This window comes from Herpailurus yagouaroundi, unplaced genomic scaffold (genome assembly GCF_014898765.1).
Source record: "Herpailurus yagouaroundi ecotype Mexico unplaced genomic scaffold, PumYag 161, whole genome shotgun sequence".
NCBI lineage: Eukaryota > Metazoa > Chordata > Mammalia > Carnivora > Felidae > Herpailurus > Herpailurus yagouaroundi.
The window spans coordinates 9597955-9625272 of record NW_024412402.1 but is presented as its reverse complement, the minus strand read 5'-3'; the positions used below and the strand labels follow the sequence as shown (position 1 = coordinate 9625272).

Genomic DNA, 27318 nt, shown 5'->3' with positions numbered 1-27318 from the left:
TCGTGTATGTAAACACCTCAATAAAATGTTTTTAAGAAAGCGAAAAATAGTGCGAGGTGGAGGGGAAATCGGGAAAAAGTGCTACGCCGGGAGGTGCCCCCCGCCCCTCCACCTCCATACCTCAGGCCCTGACCAGGAGCCCCGGGGACCTGGCCAACCCCACACTCAGATCGGTGACCACGGCTGCACACGATGAGGGGCACACGCAACCTTCCCCCGCCGCTCCCCCTGGGCAGGGGCCACAGCATCCCCTCCCAACCACCCAGGAGTGGTGGGCACTCACACCACACAGACACAAAGGAGGACGGGGACAGACACGAACACCGGCCCTTACACCTCTGGAGAGGCTGGTGCGGCAGGGCTGGCCGCCCCCTCCTCAGGCTCCTCGGCCCCGGAGCGCTGCTCCCTGCCCCTCGCGGGGGCGGCAGGTGGGCTTGGGGTCTCTTCCCTTGAGAGCATTGAGGAAGCAACGGTGTTAAAAGCGGTAGGAAGGCGAGGGGCCCCCAGTGCACCCATCTGGGGTCAGAGAGCTGTGATGAGGACAAGGGAAGTAGCCCCAGCTGAGTTTCCTGATCTCAGGCCTCACTCTCCCCCACCTGCCTCTTCCCAGGCCGTTTACACTGAAGACCAGAGGCCCGTCCACGTGGGCCGTGCACGGTTACGGCTCCGAAAGGAGCCGCTCTGCACACAGCGGGGTAGGCAGCGGATGCTGTTGACTGAACATCGCTCTGCTTGGCTTCTCTCAGTGACTCATCCCATCTGGATGTGCTCTGGAACCAGCTCTGACACCAGCATCTTCCTCTCACCGGGGGAACAGAAGATCTGGCCGATGTACGCCAGGCTCTGGGCCAGGCTGGGGCACGAAGGCCCTCTCGGCTGGCCTCAGGGAAGCCTAGGACTCTGCACCTCCCTCCCCCAGGGGCCCAGCATACAACGGGGCCCTACTTGGGTTTGCTGAAGGACCGCCGGGAGGGGTGAGGAGCACTGGCAGGTGGGGACTGGGCGTAGGCACAGCACAGCTCAGGTGGGGGACAGTCTCTGACCCAGGCCCCCGGCAGGAAGACAGCTGGATCAGAAGAGATGCTTCCTGGTTCAGGAGTTTCCAGGCTCCCCTAACTAGAGGGGGCACCCCAATTTTAGCTGTAGACTGAGGACTAGGAAGAAGCACATTTCCTCATTTTCCAGCTCACGGGGGACACTAAGTGGAAACCTGAGGTCGCTGCTTAGGCTGCAAACCGTCCCCGGCTTCTCACTTCCCCAGGCACCCCCGCACACACAACTACACACCTGGAAGACTTCCAGGTCCCCCTTACCTCCTCAGGGAACCGGCAGGGATGGAGCTGCCTGCAGAGTCCTCCCCGGGCTCCTCTGCCCGCTTCTGCTCAGGCTGCCCCTCAGAGGCCTCCGGAGGCCCTTCTTCGGTGGCCTGGCTCTGAAGGGGACTCTGGAGCCGCCTCCCAGGCACAAGTGGGGGAGAGGACCTGGTCAGAGCAGCCAGAGCAGCAGAGTCAGGCCCCACCATTTGGAGAGCAGGGAGAGAACGGGCGAGTGTGGTACGTGGACCTGGGTCCACTCCTCCTTCCAGGCAGGGCTCCAGTCCTGGCCCTACATCCATGGGGAGCCACGGAGGGCAAGGCAGCCAGAGAAGCAAGAGGGGGAGACTCCCCACTGAGCTCTCCCTTTGCCTGGACTAGACTCAGCCCTCCCGGGTCCCTGCACTGCATCCGCTTGGCCCAGGGGCGAGAGCTGGGCCCCCTCATGGGTGCACCCGTTCCCAGCGTTCACCATCACTGAGGCCAGGCAGGGATGCAAGAGCCGAGCGGAAAGTAGGGAGAAAAAGAGGAGCCAGACTCGAATGGTCAGACTGCAGAAAATGCACAAAGGCAAGAAGGAATGCGGACAGCTCTTCAAGGTCCAAGAAGCAGGAGCACTGCCCCGCCTCCTCTTCCAGGGTAGCAGCCCTTCCCTCTCTCATTTCAGGCTCCAGCCTCAGAAGCGGGAAACCTTGGTCTCTCCCTCCTAGTCTCGCCGCTCTCCCTCCTAGTCTGTCTGTCACTCTCTCTCTCCAAATCACCTGTAGCTGTAGTACTGACCCTCTAGAAAGTTCCTCCAGCCCTGGCCCATGACCAGGCACACACACAGCTTAACCCATTCCAGTGAAGAGCACAGAGCCTTGGCCCACAGCGGTGTACAAAGTCCCACCACATGCACCCACACTCCTGTCTCGGTGCAGAGTCAGAGGGCATGCTCATGTACACACGCGTGCACACACGCAGAGACTTTGCGAGGCCATCCAGTCCGCTCACCGTCTGCCCGCAGGCAGGAGCACAATGAGCCACGCACACCAAACCCAGGGGTTCTGCCCCGGTCCACACCATCCCAACAGCCCCTGAGGGCGGCCTCCCACGTACCGTACCTCTCCGAGCCTTTGCACCGCTTGCTCTGTGGCTCATCTTGGCTGGACTGGCTGCCATCCTTGTCTTCTCTTCCCAACCTCTGGGCCTGTGGGCAAGCAGCAGTGGCAAGTGCCTACTGAAGAGGTCTGCATATGGGTCCCTCAACCGTCCAACCAACTCTCGGGCCTAGGAGGACATACTGAGAGGTGGCTCTTGAGTGGATGAGGACCACTCGGGACACAGAAGAGGAGGCCCATCTACTTAGCTCTGGCTAAGCCCCCAGGCTCGCAGCTGCTTCCAGGGCCGGCCTTGCTGGCCTAGGGACGATGAGCCAGATGCCACAGTCACTGCGTGCAGAGCCAGAAGCTAAAGGCGAACACGTACAAGAAAGAAAACCCTTCCTCCCGTCACTGGAAGCCTTCACTGACAGTTGCCAAGAGAAGGCCGAGACGTCCGTGAACACCCCGAATCCACGGAGGCCTGGACCTCCAGTATCGGTGATGTACAGGGACGGCAAAGTCAAGCGGGCAGAAGTGGGGCAGCGGCCAAGCACATTAACAAGGAAGGACCCTGGAGAGATGGGGACGTGCTGAAACGAGACAGAAAGAGCACCATTTCTGTCCCCATTCTGGGCTCCCCGAAGCACCCAGGTCCCATCAGTAGACGATGATGCCCCCTTCACAGTCAGGGACTGATTACTCCACCCATCCAAAAAATAAATCCCAAAATCTCATTTTCAAGCTTGGGAATCTGGGCCAATTTAGCAAGTGGGTGAAAAAGAGGGCTGTTCTTTGTAAGTTCAATCATTTTCCGCGAGGGGGGGCCCCAGGGGGCTAACAGTGTAGCCGGCCTGGACTCAAGCTCTTCTTTTTCCACTTCACTTATCCAGTGGCACCTTTGAAGTAAGTCCAGTTTATCAAATGTCCACTGCATCTCGAAAAAGCTGCCCAAGGAGTGCCGGGGGGGCTCCATCAGTTCCCAGCTGGGGAGTCTATCTCCTCCACTCTAAAATGGGTCACCCAGTCGGTCGAACATCCGTCCCTTGATTTCAACTCAGGTCATGATCTCATGGTGTGTGGGATCGAGCACCACACCGGGCTCTGTGCTGACAGAGCAGAGCCTGCCTGGGATTCTCTCTTCCCACCTCTCTCTGCTGCTCCCCTGCTCATGCTCTCTCTCTCCCTCTCCAAATACATAAACAAACATTTTTAAAAAGCAAATACATAAAACGGGACAGTAAAGCTCAGCTCACGGGGCTCGAGGTGACGATTAAATTCGATCACGTACATAAAGCCTGACTCGTGGCCCAGGGAAGGCGTGCCGCAAATGCCAGCGCCTGTGTCCCCGCTCCACCCCTCTCCCCAGCCTAAGGCATAAAACCTCAGCTCTGCCGGTGCCCGTCTCCATTCGAGGGCCCGTACCCCTTCTGTCACAATGACAGGCGCCCTGTCGGTTCCGGGACGTGAGGGTTAACGGGAGAGGCAGGGCAGGAGACAACTCACTCTGTCTTCCCCAGTGGGGTTCCGGCCGGGCTGGCACACTGCCGTGTCCCCAGCCCCGTGCACACGGCCTCCCACGCCTCTCCGCTGGCAGCCGGAGCCCCAGCAGCTGTGGCCGACTCTACCATCTGGATGGGCGAGGAAGGGCAGGGCCTGAGCTAGGAGCCAGCTCCCCCAAATTACATTAAAAATCGAGATGCTGCCTGTGAGTACCTGCCGATGCCTGCAGCACGAGGCTGCCTGCCAGCACTGCCACTTTGCATCACGTCAGCCTGGCCAGAGCCTGCAGATAACGGCCCCGCCCCGCCCGTCCCTTCCAGCCTTCTTCCCCCACGGATCACACCGAGCTCGGCAGACGGCTCCCTCTGTCACTTGCGAGGAAAAAAAAAAAAATCACACAGGACACTCTACGGGACATGGACCCCAATGGGACATGGACAGCAAAGTGGGGTGATCGTGATAAAAATGGGGGGCTTGAGCCGTGGGTCGGAAAGAATGAGCTACCAAGTCTGTCTGCTTCCTACTTGTTTCATCTCTATTGCTGCCGGAAACACACGAGCCCCTCTGCCGGACAGAAGGGGCCACCTTGGGAAAGCGCCCGGACAGAGGGCCTTGGAGTAGAGCAGCAGTTGATCCCCAGACCCTTTTGCCCCAGAAAAGAACTCTTCAGAAAGGGGACACGGCCAGCACACCCGACACCTCTGGCCCAACTGTGCTCAAGACACCGCTTGCCCACCCTTAACTCGGCTCCAGGGTTTTGTGTTCATGACCTGGTCCCCAGCTAAATAAATCCCGGTACATTCAGAAAGCACACTGCTACACGACTAGTAAGGAGAGTAAGGGAGATCTGAAATTACTGAGAAATAAGTCAAGGGCCTATTGCCTAGCTGCTCTCTAAGTTAAAGAGCACATCGCCAAGCACTTTTTGTGACACAGTCCCAATGTCTGTGGGGAGGGAAAAGATAAACAGAAAACAGACACAGACTTACATGTACACTGAAACCTTTCTGGAAAGGCACACGAAAGTGTTCATGGAAACCGTGAATAGTCCCCACCTGTGGCAGTAAGCCTGCAGGAAGTGGAAGGCTTTGACCTTCTGGATTATTTGAAACAACTTCATGGTCACTTTTGTAATTTAGTATAAAACTCATGTTCCTAATTCATTATAATCATTATCTTGACTACGGTGATGGTTTGAAAGGCACACACATATGGTAAAACTTATCCAGTGGCACATGTGAAGTAAGTCCAGTTTATCATATGTCCACGGCATCTGGATAAAGCTGCGTCAGGGGCGCCTGGGGGGCTCAATCGGTTAAGCATCCAACTTCAACTGAGGTCATGATCTCGCAGTTCGTGAGTTTCAAGCCCTGCATTGGGCTCTGGGTTGACAGCTTGGAGCCTGGAGCCTGCTTCGGATTCTGTGTCTCCCTCTCTCTCTGTCCCTCCCCCACTCATGCTCTTTCTGTCTCAAAAACAAATAAACATTAAAAAAATTATAGGGGCACCTGGGTGGGTCAGTCAGTTAAGCATCCGACTTCAACTCAGGCCATGATCTCGCAGTTCATGAGTTCAAGCCCTGCGTCGGGCTCTGTGCTGACAGCTCAGAGCCTGGGGCCTGCTTCGGATCCTGTGTCTCCCTCTCTCTCTGCCCCTCCCCTTTTCATGCTCTGTCTGTCTCTCTCTCAAACATAAATAAACATTAAAAAAAAAAATCTGCATAAAAATTTTTATGAACTTTTCATGAAATTTTTAGAACTTCAGTTCAGTTCTAAGCCGCTGCCTTGGCCCTGGCCGGAGGAGCCGAAGACAAAGGGGACCACACCTGTGGTGCTGTCAGAGCCACAAAGGGCTGCCCCTGTCTCCTCAGCTCTACCTCCTGGCTCAACCCTCTGCATGGCCTGAAGACAGGAGACAGCTGGAGTAACTAAGGCCCACGAGGGGCTCTGTGTGGTCAGCCCACCTGAGTGCCTGGCGCTGCTCGGTGCCCCAACACCCTGGTCATGAGGTCCAGCTTAGGACTTCCTGTGCCGGGGCTGTCTGCCTCAGAGAGTGCCTCGTGAGAACCGGATCCAGGCCAGGCCCTGCTACTCCTACATGCCAACTGGCATATCCCAAAAAAGGGCTGCTGGCCTCGTTGGGTCTTAGGCAGGACCTAGAAATCTTTCTTTTTTAAAGCCTCCAAGGATTCGGATATTGGCTAGAGTTTGGAGCCAGAGCTATGCAAATCCATCCTGCCCGCCGACTTTCCCACTTACCTACTGCCAAAAGGGCCTACCAACTCCCTGCTCCCAACCCTTCCTCACTAATCCCGCCCTGTGTGTGCCTTTACACCCTTCGTCCAGTGCTACAAACAGGTGTGACCAAGGTCCGGCCTCGATCTGCTGGCTGGGCAGTAGCACGGCAAGGCTTACCAGCCAGAGCTGAGAGGAGCACGTGACCTCAAGTGCCACTGGCCTAAAAGCTCTACCCTGACTCAGCACTTAGTCCTCCAAGGGCTCCCAGACCTGATTCACATCGGACACCTTGTTTGTTCCACCCGGCAAACTTCCATTCACCCAAACCAAATGCTCCCTTCAACCTACAGACACCATGTGCCAAAATCTTCTCTTAAACAAGCCCACGGAGGGGGAAAAAAAATGACTTTCTTGTCTTCAAGCTCCTTAAGGACAGGACGTGTGTCTGAGTCATCTATCTATTCCTACCCTTCTGTGGGGCAGACATTTCCCACGCCCACACAGAGCTTATATCCAGGAGGGAGACAGACCCAAGACCTGTCAACCAAAAGGAGCAGCACTAAGGGTAGCAAAAGGACAGAACAATTCACCCTGCCTGGAGGAGGTGGTGTCAGAGGTGGGCCTCCAAGACCAAGAAGGGGCTCGGAACAAAAGGGGAAACCAAACGGCAGGCAGGGCAGTGAAGGAGGTGGATCGTGTGCCCCGGGAACGGCGAGTGCTCGGTGGGCACGGCCGGTGTGTGGCAGGTGCTCTGAGGATGAGGCTGCAAGAGGCTGAGTGGGCCAGGTTGGCAAGTGCCTTGAAACACACAGTCTATACAGAGCTTTGCACATGAGCAAATGGGTCAACCTTTGACCAATTGGTCAAATTGGTCGTTGCTAAATAAACGAATGAACAGATAAATGTCTGTTGCAGGCGGCAGGGAGGATGACTCAATTCAGAGCAGCAAAGAGCAGAAACGATTGGGAGGCCTTCACAGACACAGCCCGGGCCATGCCTTACTGAGTTAGAAGCAAGGGGACTCCCAGAAACACAGCCCGGGACAAGCAGGGCTCAGCTCGGGTTACCCAGCATCCAGAGAGACTCCCCTCCCGGCGGACTGGGGAAAGCACGTCAACATCCATCAGGTGCTCTGAGATCCGGCTGCGAAAACCCAAGTCCTAGAGGGAGTGGAGGGGGAGGTCAGTGCTGCCCCTGTCACGGTCGGCATCGTCCGTGTCACGGCCTCTCCTCCACCCCCCACCTTCCAGAAAGGGGCCCGCTACGGGTCAGGCACCGCGCTAAAGGTTTTCACATCTACCGATTATTCTCATCTTCAAAATCACACTGTGACTAATCTGGAAAGACATGTGATACAGCAAGTATGGTAAAATGTTCACTGAAGACCCTAGGTGGTGAGCATGTGTGTATTCACTCTAAAATCCTTTTACTTTTTCTGTATATTTGAAATTTTCCAGGGCACCTAGGTGGCTCAGTGGGTTAAGCGTCCAACTTCAGCTCAGGTCATGATCTCACAGTTTGTGGGTTTGAGCCCCGGGTTGGCCTCTGGGCTGACAGCTCAGAGCCTGGAACCTGCTTCGGATTCTGTGTCTCCCTCTCTCTCTCTCTCTGCTCCTCCCCCACCCACACAGTCTCTGTCTCTCAAATATTTTAAAAAAACTTTTTTTTTTTCCATAATAAAACCATGGAGGGAAAAATAACCGTGAGACTGACACCCTTATCTCCATCTCACAGATAAGGAAGCAGGTTTAGGGGACATGTAATTCACCCAAGCCCAAGTAGCTGATAAACAACGGGGCTGGTTGGTGGTCAGATGTGCCCTGGGCTGACTCCAAAGTCCAAGCTCTTTGCCAATCATGTCACTTTCCCGTCGTCTCTCCCTCCTGGTGCCCAACCAGGGCACCAGTTGGGCACCAGGAGAGAGCCAACCAGGGTACCAGGAGAGAGGTCAAAGTGCCCACAAGACCTGTGGGCAGCACTGAAACGAGGCATGATGGCCGTTCTCAGCTTTCTCTTTCCCTTCCCCCACTGCCCTTCTGGACAATGGGGCTTAATTAGCGGTGCTCTGTCCACAGGCTTCTCTTTGGGACAGGCGGCAAGTACCCACACAGGTGCCAGCTCCCCGTCACCCTTTGGCTGCCACAGGACCCTGATCCTGCCCCCTCCAAGCCCAAGAGCCCTGCTGAATCCAGTGAAGGATTGCTACCTGACAGCACGCTAATAGGGACAGTTCTGTCATCAGCCCTGATACATGGCAGGATGCCCAGCCGAGGTCTGGTCCTGCTGTCCATGGCTTCCTCCACCCACTCCCATAGAGGAGAAAAAGATTCATGGGCACATTTGTCCACACAGTGACTCCCTCAGAAGGGATGGAGCCCTGGCTTCCAAGAGTCCTGAGACGTGCCTGTTCTTCACGATGGTTTTTGCCAACAACGACTTTCTGCCTTCCCTTCCTAGCTTAGGGGCTTTCTTTTTTGGTGACATTTTCCTTTCGGTTCGAGTTCTACTCCACTTAATGCAGCTGCCATCTGCCTCCTAAGCCCGTGGCTCAGCGAGGGGCTAGAGCACGCAGCCTCCTAATTCCTCTGCACCCCCTCCTATCATTACCGCTCATCCCTGACCCTCTCCCGCTAATCCCTTCCCTTTGATCCGCCTCCTCCAAACAGATGGAGCACACTTTCCAGAGGTGATGCGCTGCCAAAAAGCACCCTCGACTACTCCCTGTAGGTACAGACCTGGCAGAGGGGGCCAGGATACAGCAGGCTGCGTGGAAGGCCCGGGACAAAGCAACCACGCCCGGTGACATTCCAGGACGCCGTCTTCTCTTTGGAACAGTAATTGCAGCAGCCCTCCTAGCCTGAGGACCGGGCCGTGCCATTGCTCAGTGGTCCCACAAATACAGATACACACCCACACACACAACCAGTCTCTAACCTCCTAGATTCATGCAATGTCTCAGCGACAGCCCAGAGGCTCTAGATCACCTATCTCCCAGACAATTCCCACTGCAGAAACAAGAAACAGTAATAACAGCTTATAGTTATTTGATGCTTATAGGCTAACGTTTTACATTCTTTGCCTCACCTTCTTCTCATAGCAAACCTGTGAAGTAGGTAGCGTTTACTCTTGGCTAACGGGCTGAGAGACCAGAGTTAGACAAGATCCAGGTTTGAGTCCTGACTTCCCATCTACAAGCTGTGTGATGCCAGGCAAAACAAACCGCAGGGGCTCACAAAACCACGGGCTTTACCCCATGCTGCTGCCCCACCCCCCTCAGACTCACCAGTTCCAGGAAGGACTTGGGGTCAGAGGCCGCGGAGTCTGACAGCTGCAGCTCCTTCACCTGCTCGCTGATCTCCAACTCCTGGGGAAACAGACCCATAGAGACGTCACCCAGAGCGGAGCACAGAGGGCTGGGATCACTTCCCAGGGAATTCCGCTCAGGCCAAGGTGCCAACGCAGCTCGAGACCTAACCAAAGCCCACCTCTTCTAGAAAACCTGAAAGGGGGCTGTGGACCCTCCCCTTCTTTCTGGACACACGCAGCAGTGCCCACCCCACTCAGGCTGAACAGCCCAGCCCAGCTACCTAGGGACAGCTACTCTCTGACTCGGGTCAACAAGGGTTTACACCTGGAAGGAAAGCCAAGTGAAGTGGAGAGGAGACGGTTGGAAAGCGGGCAGCAGGGAGGCTTCTTGCTGTCCTAGAAAACAGAACGGGACTGTCTTCTCCAAGAAGTAGCTTAACACCCTTTAAATGAACCCCCTCCCCATTTGGCTGGAAGAGGAGCAGGACTAAGGGTCGGATGACCTAAGATGCCTCAGGCACCGGGAACTACTTCCGTGTCACTGCCTGGTCTTGCCAAAGCAAGACCGCCGGGCCATCAATGAGAGGAGCCTCTGGTAGCCCAACTGACCGATCCTGGGGCAAAATGCTCCCAATGGTTGCCACCCTCACCCATAGCCTCCCCTCTCTACTGAAACACAGACAGCAGCGACCCTTGACTGGTGTCGAGAAGTACAAGGAGGAGGCAGAAAGAGCAAGTAGGTAGAACAGAAGAACACAAACGTCCCGGGAGGGTGCCAACGGAAAGGCCAATTTCTACCCTGAATTTCTAACGCCAGCAGGTTTGGAGTTTCATTCAGGATCTGGCTGCCTGCTGGGTCTGGGCAAATCTGTCACAATGAAGGGTTCTAGCCACATTGACAGCCCGCTGCAGGGACTGCAAATGAAGCTCCCCATCTCAGTAATGAAGATGTGGGGATGGGGATCTGCACGGGGCTTAAGAGAGCAGCTCAGGGAAGGAGGGGCAACTTCCCAGGGGACAGGGGCTTTACCTCGCTGGCGTCCGATCTGCTCTCTTTCTGGACAGAGGCTTCCTCCTTCGGCGCCTCCTTCCGCCTCCTTCCTCCTTCGGCGCCTCCTTCCACCTCTCCCTTCCTGGAACCCTCCTCTCCTACATCCGCTGGGGCCTCTGGGGCCTCCTTTCTGTTGGCTTTGGCAGGCTGACTGCCCCCAGGGTCCACCCCACTCCTGGGTATTCCTGAATCACTCTTCTCATCCTTTTCTTTCTCCAGGAGCCACGCACTCGCCCCTCTTCCCTGCTGCCCTGTGCCATCGGCACTGCTCAGACTGCTGTCTGCATCCTGGCTGAAGAGCTTGCCGGGAGTGGGGGGCCCGGCAGCCTCTGAATCCAGAGAGGCATCCTTCTTCTCCTCTGGCTGGCTTGTTCTTGGAGACTCCTGGGTGGCAGCAGACCATGTCAGACAAGGAGGCATCAGAATTAATCAAATGATTTCAGAGACTTGCAACAAGATGGAACTGTCATTCCTTGACCCGTACGGGCCAGCGCTCCCGTTATCAAACACCCTAACAGCTATTTAAAACAGAGATTCCCTGTTCCACTCCAGATCTACTGAATCTAAAAGTCTATGGTGATTTGCATACACCCAACCGGACCCGACGACTGGCAGGCTCAGAAACCAGTGCACTGAACTCCATCACCAGCTATTATGTTCTCAAGGAAGAAATGCCTCGTCCCAGCCCCATTAGCCAAATCATAAGACTGCAGACTCAGAAGTCAATATTTATTTTTTAAAAAGTCAATATGTATTTATGGTGATGATGATGGAAAATCACATGGGAGAAAAAAAAGTACCAAAGTGTACAATTCCGATTTGTTCATTTTTAAAAAGCAGCAGGGAAAAAAAACAGACCTTCCTCAATAGCAATGAGGGTGGCTCTCTTCCTAAAGCCTCCCCTGTACAAGCAAGTCTGGGGCACTGTCAACTGCACGCTCTGAGAAGCAGAAAGAAGCCAAGGTAAGATTTACCGGGGGAAGTGGCTATGAAGGATAAAGGGGTCGGGAGACCTTCAGAACACAGGTCTGACCTATGACAGGGAGAGTAGGACACGGGCCGGAACAGGCGTGGCCTCAGGAAGGGCCCAGTTCTGAGAAAGTCTTGGCCTGCGCAGCAGTCCCACATCTGGCAGGAAAGGTCCTGCTCTGGGGTCTGTTGCTCTCCATCAACAAGCATGGCCTTGGCATGAGCCAGGGTGGATCAAAGTGCTGTAGCTGGAGGCTGATCATTGCTGTGGTGCCCTTAGCAGGGTCTCTCAAAAGGAGCACCCTCTCCAGCTGCCACACCCTGTTTCTCACACGCAAACCTCACTTTAAAGACTAGGAAAAACCAGGACGCCTGGGTAACTCAGTCGGTTAAGCAACTGATTCAGCTCAGGTCATGATCTCACGGTTCGTGAGTTCGAGCCCCACATCGGGCTCTGTGCTGACAGCTCGGAGCCCGGAGCCTGCTTCGGATTCTGTGTCTCCCTGTCCCTCTGCTCCTCCCGTGCTCGCACTCTGCGTCTCGCTCTCTCTCAAAAATAAACAAACGTTAAAAAAAATATTTTTTCGGAAGACTAGGAAAAACCTTTCAAGCCGGCCAACATAGAAAAAGCAAATCCTTCCTTGAAATACAGAAAAGCCTTCCTCCCAGAAAACATCACTGGGGCTGCCAGGGTGAGTAACTTCTGAGCAGGGATTTTTGAGACTTCCCGTTTCCTCAACCTGGAAACTCAAACAAGGGACCTGACGACTAGAATTCAGTGGTCCCCGGAGAAGCCCTAAGCGCAGCATTCAGATGCTGTCTGTCTGTCAAAGCATCTACTGAACACAAAGACACAACCATCCGCCGGCAGGTCTAGCAGCCTAAGGACAAGTCAACCCAAACTTTCCAAGGATGACTGAGAGGCAGGAAAGCAGGGCGGTTCAGAGCTCAGCTTTGGAGATGGACTACTTAGGTTCAAATCCTGGCCCCACACTTACAGTGACCTTAGACAAATGATTTAACTTCCCTGTGCCTCAGTTTCTTCCTCTAAAATATGGAGACGCAAGAGGGCCTATCTCACTGGGTTTGGGGAAGGTTAATTGAGTTAACACTAAGTGAGCTCAAGAACTGAGAACGGTGCCTGGAAGACACTCGGTGTTCCATAAATGTTAAGTAATGTTTTACTGTGAGATGCACACAGTCATTCACCGGGTGCCTTCTATGTGCCAGACACTGCCCGGGGACCCACACATTAACAAGACGTAGATCCTGCCCTCAAGGAATTCAGCTGAGAATGGAGAAAAGGGCAATGTCCCAGAGAGCCCTGGTTTTGAGCCTCTGCTGCTCAAAGCGAGGGACCGGGGACCCAGTGGTGATCCCGTCATCAGCCCCAGGCCCGTCCCAGGGAGAAAAGCAGAAGGTGAAAGGGAGGAGGGGGCGGCTTCCCTCAGGCCGGGGCAGGGCACCCTCTGGTGCTGCCCATCCTCCCGACATCCGTAGCCTCGCCAAGGTCTCCGGGCTAAGAGAAAGGGCCAAGAGGAACAGCTCCCCTTCAAGAGAAACGCGTGCAGAGCGGGGCCAGGTCTCCCCCTCCCGATACCGCAACCGCGGCCGACACTCAGCAGGAGTTCGGTGCCCAGTCTGAGGGGCCTCCACGGACTCCCAGCAGGTGGGAGTTCCTGAGGATGAGAGAGGGGTGTCTGGCCAGCCACACTCTACCACAAGCAAGCAGAGCCAATCCACCCTGGCCGCGGTCATCTCGTGAAGAGAAAAAGGCAACAGGCCTCGGGTTAGGGGACAAAGGAGGGTCAGACCACAGCAGCACCCGTGGCCTTCAGGATAAAGTCTGCATCTCCCCACATGGCCCACGGCTCCTCGCCCAGCCCCTGCCCGCTTCTCACAGGGCACAGGCAGCCACACCCTGCAGGCGTCCTCTCCTCCTATGGATAAACACTGTGCCACTTTCCTCTTTGCCATGCACCTTTTTTTTTTTTAAGTTGGTTACTTCACTTCATTTAGCAAACGGTCAACCCTCTGAGCCCCACCAAGTTGCCTCCCCTGCCTCCCTCGAGGGCCTGCCGCGGGAAGAAGCTCAAAGGGCAATCAGGACGGCCCCAATCAGCCTCCTCTTCCACCAACACCCTCCGCACAGCACAGGACAAGGTCACTGCTTGCATCCTCAGCACCCACCCCAATGTGGCTGGGGGGCCCCCCAGTGTTCAAGAGCCACCTGCCAGGGCCCAGCTCCAGGAAGACCCCTCCCTGCTCCTGAGATGCCATGCACATTCGACACACACACGCGCGCGTGCGCGATCTACCCTAACAAACTCCCTCTGGTCCTCACGGTATCACATCTTCCAGGAAGCCCTCCTTGATCCCTGGGGCAGCTGTCCTGAGATGAGCCTTTCCGTCCTGTCACAACATCTACCGTATCGTCACTGCTGACTTCCTATGGGTTTCCCTCACCAGATCAGCTCCGTGCTATCCTCAGGGCCTAGTATCTGGCACGTAATAAGTGCGCAGTGAATACCTGTTGACCGGATTTTTCAAAATGGGGGTGTCATGCAGATACAGGAGTTCCTACTCTGTAAAAGTCAGATGTACAATTTATTTTACAAGGTTACGCAGGGATTAGACTCTATTTAATACGGTGCTTATTAAACGGAAAATAGCTAAACAATGTTAACTATGAATATTCAAGATGATGGAAAAACAAGTAGCCTATCCAAAATCCGAGGACACCTGGCACAGACGGAGACTCCCATTTGTATACATGAGAGAATGTAGTCAGGCCGCAAGGCTGTGACGTCCAGTCTATGCCCTTCTCAAGCTCAAATTCTTCAAAAGACTTTCCCATCAAGGGGTGTATGCTATCCTGTCTACCTAAACAGTAAGATACCGTTTTAGGATTGCCTGGGTGGCTCAGTCGGTTAAGCATCCGACTTTGTGTTCAGGTCATGATCTCATGGTTTGTGGGTTCAAGCCCCACATTGGGCTTTGTGATGACAGCTCGGAGCCCGGAGCCTGCTTGGGATTCTGTGTCTTACTCTCTCTCTGCCCCTCCCCTGCTCACACACTGTCTGTCTGTCTGTCTCTCAAAAGTAAATAAACATTAAAAAACTTAAAAGATTTTTTTAAAGTTTACTTTTATGTATTTTTTAATGTTTATTTTTGAGAGAGAGAGACAGAGAGACAGAGTACGAGTGGGGGGAGGGGCAGAGAGAGAGGGAGATACAAAATCTGAAGGAGGCTCCAGGCTCCAAGCTGCCAGCAGAGTCCAACACAGGTCTTGAACCCACAGACCGAGAGATCATGACCTGAGCCAAAGTCAGATGCTTAACCAACTGAGCCACACAGGGGTCCCTAACGTTTATTTATTTATTTTTGAGAGAGAGAGAGAGAGCACATGCACACACGTACATATGGGGGAGGGGGAGTGGGGGGAGGGGCAGAGAGAGAGGCAGAGAGAGAGAAAATTCCAAGCAGGCTCCACACTGCCAGTGCAGAGGCCCTGAATATTAAGATATTAAAACCTGGCTAATACTAAAATAAAGGAGCTCGCATCCCCTGAGCCCGTGTCAACCAAGTGCAGCAATTCAACAGTCAGAGGTAACGTCCAAGGGAGACTGGACACTGGTTGCAGATTACACGCAGTGCGTGACAGAGTGCTGGGAAAATCCACCTGACTCCAGACCCCTCACCCTTCACAGCCCTGCTCGTCGCCACCCCGTGGGCCGAGACCCGCCCAGGACGCACATTCCAGGCCCCGGCGTACTGCCTCCCACATCGGGGTTCTGTGGGGTACACAGACCAGGGCGAGCGCTGCCCCCTCAGCATCGCTTTGCTCTGAGCTGATCTGTGCTCTGCCTCCTCCTGTCACGGCCCCAGGCCCCTGAGTATCTCAAGGCAAATATCTGCTGCCTTTTCAAAAACAACCTTGTCATCTGCATGAGGAAGGCGGTGCCAGAGATTTCATGAATATTTAACATACCCCCCAAAAGGCAGGGGCTACTATAATCCACATGGCTTGGGAGGGAGAGAGTGGGGGCCGGGGGAGCTGAACCTCCTAAGCCAACCATCAGTTAGGTTATTTGCCACGTCTCATTCCCACCCAGCTGGTCTCAAGTCTTCGCATTGTCCCCCACCCCATGTTGTTAGCACTTCCCAATCACACTGACATCATCCTGTTATTTCTAAGCCCAGCTCCCTCCCTCTCCTTTGATCCAATGATGGGTTCTTACCAGCCCCACGAGGCCACACGCTGCCTGCTCACCCACCCCTCTGCCTCCCCTCCTCACTCTCACCCATTCTCAGAGTCTGTTCCATGAACCTATCCCCTTTGATTCTGTAATAGACTAGAAATGGGTTTACACTGAAAGCAGGAGAGGAGGGGGAAGGAGAGAGAGAGAGAGAAGCAGACATTCTCGCCATCCTACTGCCCTCTCATGGAATCACGAGCAAAGTGACTGTTGATGGCACAGAGACAGGGGAGCACAAAGCTTGGCAGGACACTTCCACCCAGGGCTGTCTGGGGTGCTGCCCAAGAGCGGGAAGAAAGGGGCAGCTCAGAGGATCCAGGGTCTATAAACTGGGACAAACGCCATTTTCAAAGGGGGTGGTCCAAACAGAGGCAGCTTTGTCTCTCCTGAAACCCCTGTTCATCCTCAGCCCTGCCCTTCTTTCTCTGCCTGGAAACCCCTACCTCCTCCCAGGGTTAGACCACAGGAACCCAACACTCCATGTGACGAAAGAAGGAAATCTGCTGAGATGCTACAGACACTTCCCCTGCTGAGTTGTCTATTTCTATTAAAGAGGTCATAAAAAATATGTTTAAAGGCTCCCATTCCCCCCAAAGGAGCATATAATCATCAGAAGGAAGCTTTTGGAAATCCAGGACATGTCAAAGATCCCCTTTTTGTTGACATTTAGGAAGCAAAAATCAGCCCAAAGTCTAAGTGCACCATGACTGATCCACAGTGGGATCTTCAATCCACCCGCTGACAGCAGGAGTATCCACTCTGGTCAGGACCTGGGACAGCCAAGGGAAGAAAAAAGCACCATACAACCTGAAGGGATCCCCTCCTTGTTCTGGCAGGGCTCACTCTCATTCATTAACCTATTCATTCTCTCAACCACTCAGCAAAACATACCCACATGCTTCCTAGGTTCCAAGCAGTGGGCCAGAGCCGGCCATGTACACATGAATAGGGCAGAGTCTCTACTCCCAATGTGCTCAGTCTCCTGGAGACTTTCTTCTACTTCCTCCAAAAGCCAGTAGGTCCCCCTGATGCCCCTCTTCAGTTCATGGTCATCCTTCTAGGCTCCACACGTGAGCTACTGCTCACATCAGCAGTGTAAGGTCTTAGTGGCAGGCAAGAGGAAACAAAGTTGTCATTTCAGGGAATCAAACACACCGAGAAGGCTTTGGATGCAGTGCAAACAGACCAGGCCCCACTCACAGGGAACAGTTTCAAAGTAAACACAGATCAGGTTGATGATAAAGATGGGGGGTGGGCAGGAGGGAAGTGTCACATTTCACAGAAAGTGTTAAAGTCACCATCAAAACCTATCTGAGGGGCACTTGGGTGGTTCAGTCAGTTGAGCAACTGACTTCGGCTCAGGTCATGATCTAACAGCTGGGGTTTGAGCCCCACATCAGGCTTTGTGCTGACAGCCTGCTTTGGATCCTTTGTGTCTCTCTCTCTCTCTCTCTCTCTCTCTCTCTCTCTCTCTCTCAAAAATAAATCAAAAAAAATTTTTTAGGGGTGCCTGGGTAGCTCGGTTGCTTAAGCGTCCGACTTTGGCTCAGATCATGATCTCATGGTTTGTGAGTTCGAGCCCTGTGTCAGGCTCTGTGCTGACGGCTCAGAGCCTGGAGCCTGCTTTGGATTCTGTGTCTCCCTCTCTCTCTGCCCCTGTCCACTTGCACTCTGTCTCTGTTTCTCAAAAATAAACATTAAAAAAAAATTTTTTTTTTAAAAACCATCTGATTGTGCACAGCCAAAAATCTGGACAGTTTCTGGGGTAATAGAGGACCAATAAAAACAGGGTCTGCCCAATGGCTAGAGCTGAACCACCCAGGGAAGGCATCCCTACAACCCAGGGCCTGTCAGCCAGCATCTGCAATCTCCGCCCACCAAGACATTAACTCTGGCTCTTGAGGTGAGCTGAAGATCAAGAAGCAAGAGTCAGAAACAATAAGAGTTATGATAAAGGATGATGAGGACATAGTAAGAGATAACAAGAAAACAAACTTAAATCTCTGATACAGGCAGTGCTGCTTTACCGGTCAGCTTTGTGACCATTCTAACAGAATGTGAGTGGTCAGTGTCTTGAAAGTGTTTCAAGTATGTCAAAGAGTTTTTGTTTTTGTTTTCTGTTTTTTTTTTAACATTTATTTATTTTTGAGACAGAGGGAGACAGAGTGCGAGTGGGGGAGGGGCAGAGAGAGAGGGAGACACAGAATCTGAAACAGGCTCCAGGCTCTGAGCTGTCAGCACAGAGCCCGATTCGGGGCTCGAACCCACGAACTGTGAGATCATGACCTGAGCCGAAGTCTGACGCTTAACTGACTGAGCTACCCAGCCACTCGTTTTTTCTTTTGTTTTGTTTTTTTTTTTAACTAAAGTTCATTTCTGAGAGAGAGAGAGACAGAGCACGAGCAGGGGAGGGGCAGAGACAGAGGAAGACACAGAATCCGAAGCAGGCTCCAGGCCCTGAGCGGTCAGCACAGAGCCTGACGCAGGGCTCCAACCCATGAACTGTGAGATCATGACCTGAGATGAAGTTGGACGCTTACCCGAATGAGCCACCCAGGCACCCCTGTCAAAGAGTTTTATATGTTAGACTTGTGAACAGCATAATTCAGCCTGCTATCAGTATTTAAAAGTTTGGGGAAATCTGAGCTGTTGACTTGATCATTTACTGGCTGTGTGAATGCCTAGGGAATATGGGGAGAAATCCTAACTGTTTAAAAACTAATAAATATTAGTTATTAGACAAAGGGTATCCAGTAGGGAATGTTCCTTTTCAAGTAGAAAAACACAATGGGGGGTTGTAAGTATTACAACACCATGCTGAGTTTTGGGTTTTGTTTGTTTTAAAGAACATTCTGGTGGCAACAGAGGACAGACCAGGGGACAGAGATCAGAAGCGACAGGACTACTGTGGGGAGAGTCTGGAAGCTATTCCCGTCAAGTCTGCATTTCCCAGGCCCCGCGCCTTTGCTCAAGCTGTTCACTTGCCTAAAATATCCCTTACACCCCCATGTCTAAAACCTACCTACTCTTCAAGAGCCAGGTTAAATGTCATCTATTCAAGTTTTTCCTGATCTCCAGACAAGTAACTTCTTCCCCCGCAGAGCTCCCCCCAAGCAGGCACCTGCACCCAAGCCCTTTGCACATACTGCCCTGCTTCACAGTTGCCTGGGACAGTCATTTACTCAACTCTGAGCACTCACTAAACACCAAGTACCAAGTGTTCTTTCTCTCTCCAGCTGCAAACTCCGCGAGGCCAGCCCAAACCCATCTTACCGACACCTGTATCTCCACCGGGCCCAGTACAGTGGCCGACATTCAACCACTGTTAAGACTCTGGACGAAATGCCTCTGTTACAAAACCTCTGCTGGCTCCCAGTGCCTGGGTAACCCCATTCAAACTCCTCAGGTGGCGTTCAGGTCCCCCGTGACCCAGCCCAAGCTACCTCCATGGGCCACCTCTTATGTGCGTTCTGTACGCCAGCCGAAAGAGACGCCCTCACCTTCCCCAAACTCACCCTGCACCCTCTGCCTGCGCAGTGTCCTGCGTGTGGGCTTCTCCCTCCCCACTCACCTCTGCCTGGCCAGCCTTGTGTGTCGTCCTCCCCCCGGCACACCTCACAGGTCAGTTTCCCAACAGAGCCTTTTCCTGGTTGATCCACGTGCCTTGGAGACCCTCAAGGCCCCTCTCACCTTCCTTACAGCCTCACTGCACTCTATTCTGTTTTCCAATAATTTAAGTCTCTCTTCTGTGAGGCTGTAAACCCTTAGAGGGCAGTAATTACATCTAACTTAGGCCTGCGTGACCTACGGCGCCCAGCAAAGTGCCTCATGCGGAAACATTCAACCAGTGGTGGTTACCTGACAAATGAGTGAACAGATTAATTCCTTTCCCCCTTTGTGCTTCCCCAAATCCCAGAAATCCCATCTAGACAGCTTTGGGGCAAGATGGTTCTCCTTCTAAATCCACATCCCACAAGGAGAAAGGCTTAAGAAGGAAGGAGGAGCATACCAGGCTGAGGCATTGTCTACAGGGCTTCAGGCTCTTACCTCATACTCAAAATCACCCCCCAGCGCCCCAATGTCCAGGTGCAGGTTCTTAAGAAGCTCACTTGAGCTGCGGACACTCTGAAAACAAACACAATTACAGGGGGTAAGTCAAGGAAGCTGGTCAGCCCAGGATGCAGGCCAAGAAGCTCCTTGTTTGTTGCTTTCTGGGTCAGACCTAGGAGGTACATAGATTGGGCAAGAAATGAAGCTGTGGGCTAGAAAACCACTTGACTTATTTTTAAAGCAGCAGAGGTCAGCCAAAAGGTGGAAACAACCCAAGCGTCTATCAACAGATGAATGGATTAACAAAATGTGGCACATTCAGACAACGAATTGCCCAGCCATATGTGCTACATGACGATCCCTGAAAACATGCTATGTAAAAGACGGGCAGGCATAAAGTGGCAAATATTGTATGATTCCACTTAAATGAGATACCCAGAATAGGCAAATTAAAGACAGAACATAGACGAGAGGAGACCGGACGCTGAGGAGTTACGGTTCAATGCGTAGAGAGTTGCAGTTCGGGATTTTGAGCGAGTCCTGGAGATGGAGAGTGGTGATGTATCACACTGAATTACACGCTTAAAAGCGATCACAATGGTAACTTTCATGTTATATATATTTGACCACAATAAAAAAAAAACTTTTCTAAACAGGACAAAGGGTTCCCAGGCCAGGAAGAGGATTCATCATTACCTGGTTGTCACTCTCTGCCTCATCCTCCTCGTTGCTCTCCTCCCCTAAAGCCAAGAGGCTGAGGGCTTTCTTGTCCTCATGGATGGAGCCCAAGAGACCCTTTGTGTAAGCAGAAGTCTTGAGACCCTGTGGAGGCTCCAAAGCAGAGAAGAAAAGTCAAGGGACACACCAGAAAGACCTGCAGAATGTCTGCCCGACTCTCTTTCGGTTTGGTTGTCTCCCAGCACGAGTCTGCCACGGCCAGGAAGCCGACCCCGGCAAACCCAGCTCACACGGATCCCTCCCTTTTCCAACTCCTACCACCCCGGCTACCAGGATGGGAAAGTTAGCACTGCAGTCCCCATGGCGTGGGCCTGTCCTCTGCAGCCCAGAGTCCACGTTCAGCATCACACAAGTGTGATTTGCCCTCCCAACTTGATTATGAACCTTGAGGGCTCAGCCCATGCCCTCTCTTTATCATCCGCGGGCCACAGATCCTAGCAAGACACACGAAGGCCCCACAGGAACTAAATACACTGAACACACACACAAAAAAACCATTTACCAGCGTGAGTTCTCCAAGCTGACCAGATTCCACTGAGCTCCCCAGGCTCACGCTTTGCGATCCACGAAGAGCAGAGGCCGGGGCATCCACAAGGCCTCTTAAGGGAGCCAGGCCCCCAAGAGGGACGTGGACTGGGGCTAATGAGGAGCCCGGGGCCTGGGCAACACAAAACATCTTGTTACAAGAAACCACGTGGCCCTCGGAGTGTCAGAAGCAGATATAAAAATAAAACATCTAAATCCTGCCCGCTCGAATTTAAACCACCTCCGTTCAGAGGCTGCTAATGAAACACAACATCCAGAAATTACCATTGTGCCAACTGTGTGAGAAATCACAGGCTGGCTTGCTGATTCCCCTAACTTTGCTGCTAGTGCACAGCTAACGGTCGTCTCACATCTGGCAGATGCCGCGGAGGGTTCTGCTCCCCTTTCAGAAGCCACGTAGGAAGTGGGGGGGGCAGAGGGAGGGCAGAGACAAAAGCCTCATCTACCAGAGGGAGAAGTCTCAATAGATGAAGTTTAAAACTGATGAACCAAGCAAAAGCAGTCGAAGCGTATTATTTACAAATATGGAAGTAGGCACGAGAAGAAAGCAGTTGTCTCTGGGGAGGGGTATGTGCGCCCAGAGAACTGCTGGGTTTCGTTACCCACCTTTTGGTACTACTTGACTTTGTTTGATATGGGCATGTATTACTTTGATTAAAATAAACAGCAACTATGAAAAAAAATACATTAATGGCAAAAGAAGAACTTTCTTGCCCTGCTCCACTGATGAGGAAGGTGGCTAAAAGGAGCCTGGCCCCCAGTTTCCCTGTTCTCATGCTGGCCAAACGAAGGCTTCGGGCTAACGAGGACAGGGAAAGAAACCAGGCTGGGAGTCAGAACTGGCAAGGCCTCAGCGCACTCACAGACTCCTGAATTCTCAACTTACTCATCTGCAAGATGGAGATGATGAGTGCCTTGCCGCTTAAAAAGCAAGGTGTGCTGGGAAGTTCAAAAGGGCTCATGAATGTGAGGAGCACATGTGAGGGGGCCGGGGCTACACCGATGTTGTGAAAGGGCTGTTATTAGAGGGACTCATATAGGACTCACGCAGCTGGAGCCCGGGCTTAGGAGAACGGACAAGGAGAGCATTCTGGGGACAACTTACAAAGACCTCTTTAAAATTCATTACTCAAACTTAAGACGCATCAAACAACAGGAAACCATTCCTCTCTAACCCCAAGGAGACCAAGGTGAGAAAGGGGAGGCCAGAAGAGGTCAGGCTGAGGAAGCACAAGTGGCCCACCGTCTCTCATCCACAGCGTCGGCTCAAAGAGCCAGACCACCGGGCAGGGTCTCAGCGGGGCCCCTTTCTGTGTGGGAAGGGGATCGGACACTCCTCCGAAAGGGGGGTGAAGTCCCGAACCTTTGAACACCCGAACCATTGCCCAACCACCTGGCCTGCTGCAGAGTACTTCCGTTAGGCAGAGAAGGAACGCATAACGCTCAGGCTGGCCCACGTAAGCCAGCATCAGGTACCGGGCTAAGCCCCTTCTGCACCACCTCTCATTCCGCTCTCACAACAACCCGAGGCCACAGTCCCCACAAATGGAGATTGGGGAGATCGAGAGCCCTGCCCAAAGTCACAGGGCCAGCAAGGGGGGCGCAGATATGGGACTGAGCCCAGGGCTGTCTCTAAGCTGCTATTTTACGCCACCGTCTGGCTGTGGCAGAGAAGAGCCCAGAAAGGCTTCTCTAAGGTAAACTGGGGGCAAAGTGGGCCCGCTCGTCCTGACTTCAGCCCTCCCAACCAGCCCCAGCAGATCAGCAACCAAAGTTCCTCCCACACTGTATTTATGGAAAAGTACAGACTCCCACCATAGCTAATTTGCTAACGTGCTGGGGGCTGGAGGGAGGGAGACAGGCATGCTGAGGGCTTTGTTCTCCCAGGCCTTTACCAAATCAGTGGTTAGCAGGGAAATTACACATTCCTAGCTCCTAGCTGATCATCTTCTATAGCTGGCCATTAACTCTGACTATGGGCTGTACGTGGTGTTGTCCTTCGGAGCGGATAAACTTGCTGCCGTTGGGCTAATTAAAACTTTCAGGATCATCTGCAGCTTATCCGATATTTATAGTGCTACAGTAGTTATTAAAGCTAACAGAGAACCAGGGCACGCCAGCAATTAGAAACCAGAGGGAACAACTGGGTAAAGCCACAGCTGGGCAACAGCAAAAGAATAGCTGGGGAAATTCAGAGCGACCCCTGTGGTCTCTGATCCAACTTGACTTCTTCTGAATGAAGAATATGGTGTGACTCTTTAAAGGGACAAAGGGGTCGGGATGATAGGGACAGCACCGTCCTTTGGCAAATCCCAGCAGCGGAGGAAGTGACGGTACCAACGAGGTCTGTACAAGCCTGACACAGGTTGTTCACATGGCTTCTGGGAGCCCTGGGAAGCCAGGAGCAACAGCAGCTCGCGGGATGGTACGGAGATGCTGGGTTTCAGCCCCTCATGACTGGATTCACACTCCAGTTCCGTGGGATTCCCACAAGGGACTAAATTCAGAGCTTAGGGGTGCGGTGTCCACTTGGGAAGCCTCTGTCCATAATCACCCGAAGAGAAAGTCTTCCCAAATCCTGGGAAGGTACGTAGATCCTGCGTGAGTGCCAAGATCAGGGCCACCTTACCCTCAAAACTGATCATCTGCAAAGCCTATGACCCATCTGTGAAATACAGTTAGCTCCAGGGAAGGGAAGTCTAGATACCCCGAGCCGCCGTCTCGCAGGTGATGGGTACAAGAAACATGAAATACACGTTACCCCACAAGATGGCCAGCCTGGGTAGTTCAGGGATCAGTGGTTACGAGGGGAGAGCAAATAACAGGAAAGCAGGCCTGATGGCCGGGTCAACCCAACCTGCTGCCTCCCTGCCAAGTTCACCGAGTTCAAGTCCAACGTCAACTTGACGGGCTCCCTCCCTGCCAAGTTCACTGAGGCCCACGGGCCATGCTTGCTAAGAAGCCTACCTGGTTGAGAAGCTGCGTCGTGCCTGACTCTGCAGCAAGCCCTCTGTTGGAACTCAGCTCGACTAGCCCCTGCCTGAGGGGGCTGCTGCTTGGCTGGAAACCGGCTTGCTGACGGGCCTCCTGCCCAGCAGGGGCAAGAGCCGCCTCCAGAGGACACGCCAGCACCTCCGGGCCACAAGTCAGAAAACTCGCGTCCCTCTCCATGGTTCTGATGGCCTCGTGCTCACCCTCACTAGATATCGTGGAAGACTCAGCTGCCATGCAACAGACCCTGCTGGCAATGTCTTTACGTGGCATCTCCTGCGTGCTCTCGGGCAGCCCCAGGCCCTCCAGCTGCCTGGAGATCTTGACCATATGCAGGATGTGCTGGTAGAACCTCTGATCCTCAAAGTAGTCTTCGCTCTCAGAACACTCATCAGTAGACCCCTGCATGGGGGACACCTGGAACTCTAGAAAGGGGCTGGAGTGCTGATCTCTCAGGCCGGGACCCGCCTGACCCATGCCCCGCCCAGATCCCTGAGAGCTCTGCAGGTCCCAAAGGAGGTTATGCACCTCACCCAGGATCTGAGAGCCAAGGTGAGAAGCCAGGCTGCTGCTCTCCAAGTCAGGCTCAGACCCACTAGGCTTCCTGTCTTCTTCGGGGGGGTCTGTTGACCCCGGGGGTTGTCTCTTCTCACTGGTAGGGTACCCTCCAGGGGAACTCCCTGAAGGGGCACTCTGGGCCGGCTCTAACGCCAGCCGATCAGGTGGCAATAGGAAGAGTTCCCGAGGTGGATCTTTAGCTGAGGCCCCTGGAGCCTCAGGGTCACTGGGTTCTGTCTCCTTGCAGCTGCCGGGGGTCTCCTTGTCGACAAGCTTGGACACCTGTCCCATCCACAGTCCTGGGGGCTCTTTTCTCCTCCTCCCCCTGCCCCTACTCCCACCTTCTCCAGAGACTCCCTGCCAGCTCAGGCCTTCAGCTGGGCCATGATCTAACAAGAGCAGCGGGTTCTTCCTGGTAGGCAGCATGTGGTCAGAGGAACAGGGGGACGCGGAGGGCTCCTCCTCAGGGGATGGTGAGCGAACGGGGCTGTGGCTCTTGTCCCCACCGGGGCCAGTGGAGCCCCGTTTGGCCATGTGGCCCAAACCTCTGATGGTTTCAGAAAGCTCTGAGTGGACAGAGGCCTGGCACCTGCTCTTCAGCACATCCTGCCCATTCTGGAGGGGCCGGGTATTCTCAGGGCCCAGAGCACTGGGCTTCTGCTGTCTGGTCCTCAGTTCCAGATCTTCTATTTCAGGGTCTGAAAACCCCAGGTAGATTTTCTCTGTCGGCTTCTGGGGTTTCCCCAGACCCTGCTGATCACCCAATTCTGTTCTGCACTGGGCTCGGGCCCTGCCTAAGATTTTCTCCACGCCAGCAAAGATGTGGTGGGTTCGGGAAGCTTGGCCCGTGGAGAGTGGCTGAAGCTTGCTGGGCAGGGTGCCCATGAGAGGCGAGGGGATGTCACCCAGCATGCATGGGCTCTTCCCTTTCTTAAAGGAGCCCTCGCTTCTAGCCTGCATCTCTTGGTCTAGGTCCAGATCAGCAAGGCCAGGTGCTGGGAGAGGGGATGGGCCACGGAGAAAGGAAGGAGGCGACAGAAGTCCCTGCTCAGGCTGTGTCTCCTAGATGGGTATATAAACAGGCAAGAAAAACTGAGACAGAGCACTTCTGACTTACACTTGCTACCTCAGCCCTCGGCAAGCCCTTAGCAGAAACCCACCCTCTAATTAAAGTAAAACACAAACCAGGAGGGGGAAAAGAAGCCAGAAACCCCCTCTGACTTCTTTGTTTTCTGGGCCCTAGTTTCCTTATCTATAAAGGGGAGGCTGGACCAGATCAGTGGCTTACAAACCTTGCTTCATGGAAACTTCAGGTTCGTTGCACATGGTGCCCTGGAGGCCACAAGAGTGTACATGTCACGGGGAACGGGCGTCACTAAGACCTACACCCCCAGGTTCAGCTGGGGTAGCTCCACTTCTGGACATGCTGGACCTCCATAGAGGAATGATTGGAAGACAGGGCTTCACTACTAACAACTGTCAGAATCACCAACCAGATTATCTCTAAAGGATCATCAAGCTCTCAGTTCTGTGACTGGTTAAGTTTATAAAACCCACCAGCCTTACCAAGGACTACCAGAAATTGTCTAAGAAGGGAAAGAAGAAGGGAAACAGCCAAAGAGGGGAGCCCTGGGGATTCCGTCAAGGTCTTCTGGCAAAGACACGAACTGGCACTGCTCAAGAGAGGTCCACAAAGACAGAAAACCTTGAGTCTAGAAGAAACTCTGAACGATAAACCTCACCCTGCAAACACTCACAGTAGGCTCCAGCCGGCCTGTGCACGCATACCTCCGGAGAGCCCAAGCCACCTGTGCCCAGGTCACCCACCTGGCTCAGGCCTGCCCTCTGGACAAACCCAGGTCTGAGGCACTGTCCTGAGCCTGAGAGCCAGACTGGCAGCCCAGGACTTCCCAATCGTCCTCAGCTCCACAGAAGGAATCCTTTTTAACAGGGAGTTCCACGCGCTCAGTCACACACCCAGAACTCTGTCACCTGACCCTCCACCCCAGAACCCTTGCTTGGTCCCCTCTCTCACCGTTACTCATGCCAGAGCCTGCCCAGACACTAGGTAGTCCTGGGTTAGTGAAAAGCCCGTTATCCACCTTCTGCCTTTGAAACACATAACATTAGAAAATTCAACCGATTTGGAAATGACTTGTTCTCTTTATCTGGAGGGACGGGCTTGTTATCTTATTTCTTGGAATCATGAGTAGTGATAGGTGGGGGAGGGCAGGGGAGGGAAGAGTATCTGTGGAGCTTGGAAGTGTTGAAAAAGATTAATTCATCACCAACCATCCGATGCCAGACTTGACACCCTGAGAAGGAAGGAAGAAAGGGGGATGGAAATCTTCACTGAAACACAGGCACTGGTGGGAAACAGACTGCAGACAGAGAGCAAATCAACTGGACAAGTGAGAGGGTTGAAAAGATATTCTCATGCCCCCCACCTGGCTGGTCTGAGCTCCTATGTGCCTCCCTCTCCTCAACATGCCCCACCTGCGCCCCACCTTGGTGAAGGATCCCCTGCACCGGCAGAGCGCTCTGGGAGAGCCTGGCCCTCACATCAGCATGGCTCCAAGTCTTAGCTTCTCTACCTATAAACCCAGGGCAATAACTCTGCTTCTTAAGTTCAGACATACTGGAAGGACAAATAAAAATAAGGGGAAAGAGCACTTTCAACTCAGAGTGAAAAAGCTACCTGAGACCAAGATGCTCACG

The 27318-nt window shown here is 53.5% G+C and overlaps 1 protein-coding gene across 7 annotated transcripts in view; it reads right to left on the bottom strand.

Moving 5' to 3' along the window:
- Positions 1-27318, bottom strand: part of CEP164 (centrosomal protein 164) — a 73160-nt gene that overhangs the window by 19539 nt on the left and 26303 nt on the right. For 2 of the 7 annotated variants that reach the window (XM_040483131.1, XM_040483130.1), the window contains exons 5-14: positions 24019-25662; positions 21008-21163; positions 20464-20598; positions 19765-19842; positions 10469-10873; positions 9416-9496; positions 7200-7292; positions 2417-2502; positions 1314-1481; positions 335-448 (exon numbers count right to left, since the gene is read on the bottom strand). In XM_040483131.1, the coding sequence (XP_040339065.1) occupies positions 335-448; positions 1314-1481; positions 2417-2502; positions 7200-7292; positions 9416-9496; positions 10469-10873; positions 19765-19842; positions 20464-20598; positions 21008-21163; positions 24019-25662 (2960 nt within the window). The remainder of the gene's footprint in view (positions 1-334; positions 449-1313; positions 1482-2416; positions 2503-7199; positions 7293-9415; positions 9497-10468; positions 10874-19764; positions 19843-20463; positions 20599-21007; positions 21164-24018; positions 25663-27318) is intronic. The other 5 variants (XM_040483133.1, XM_040483134.1, XM_040483132.1 and 2 more) reach the window with 4 other exon arrangements.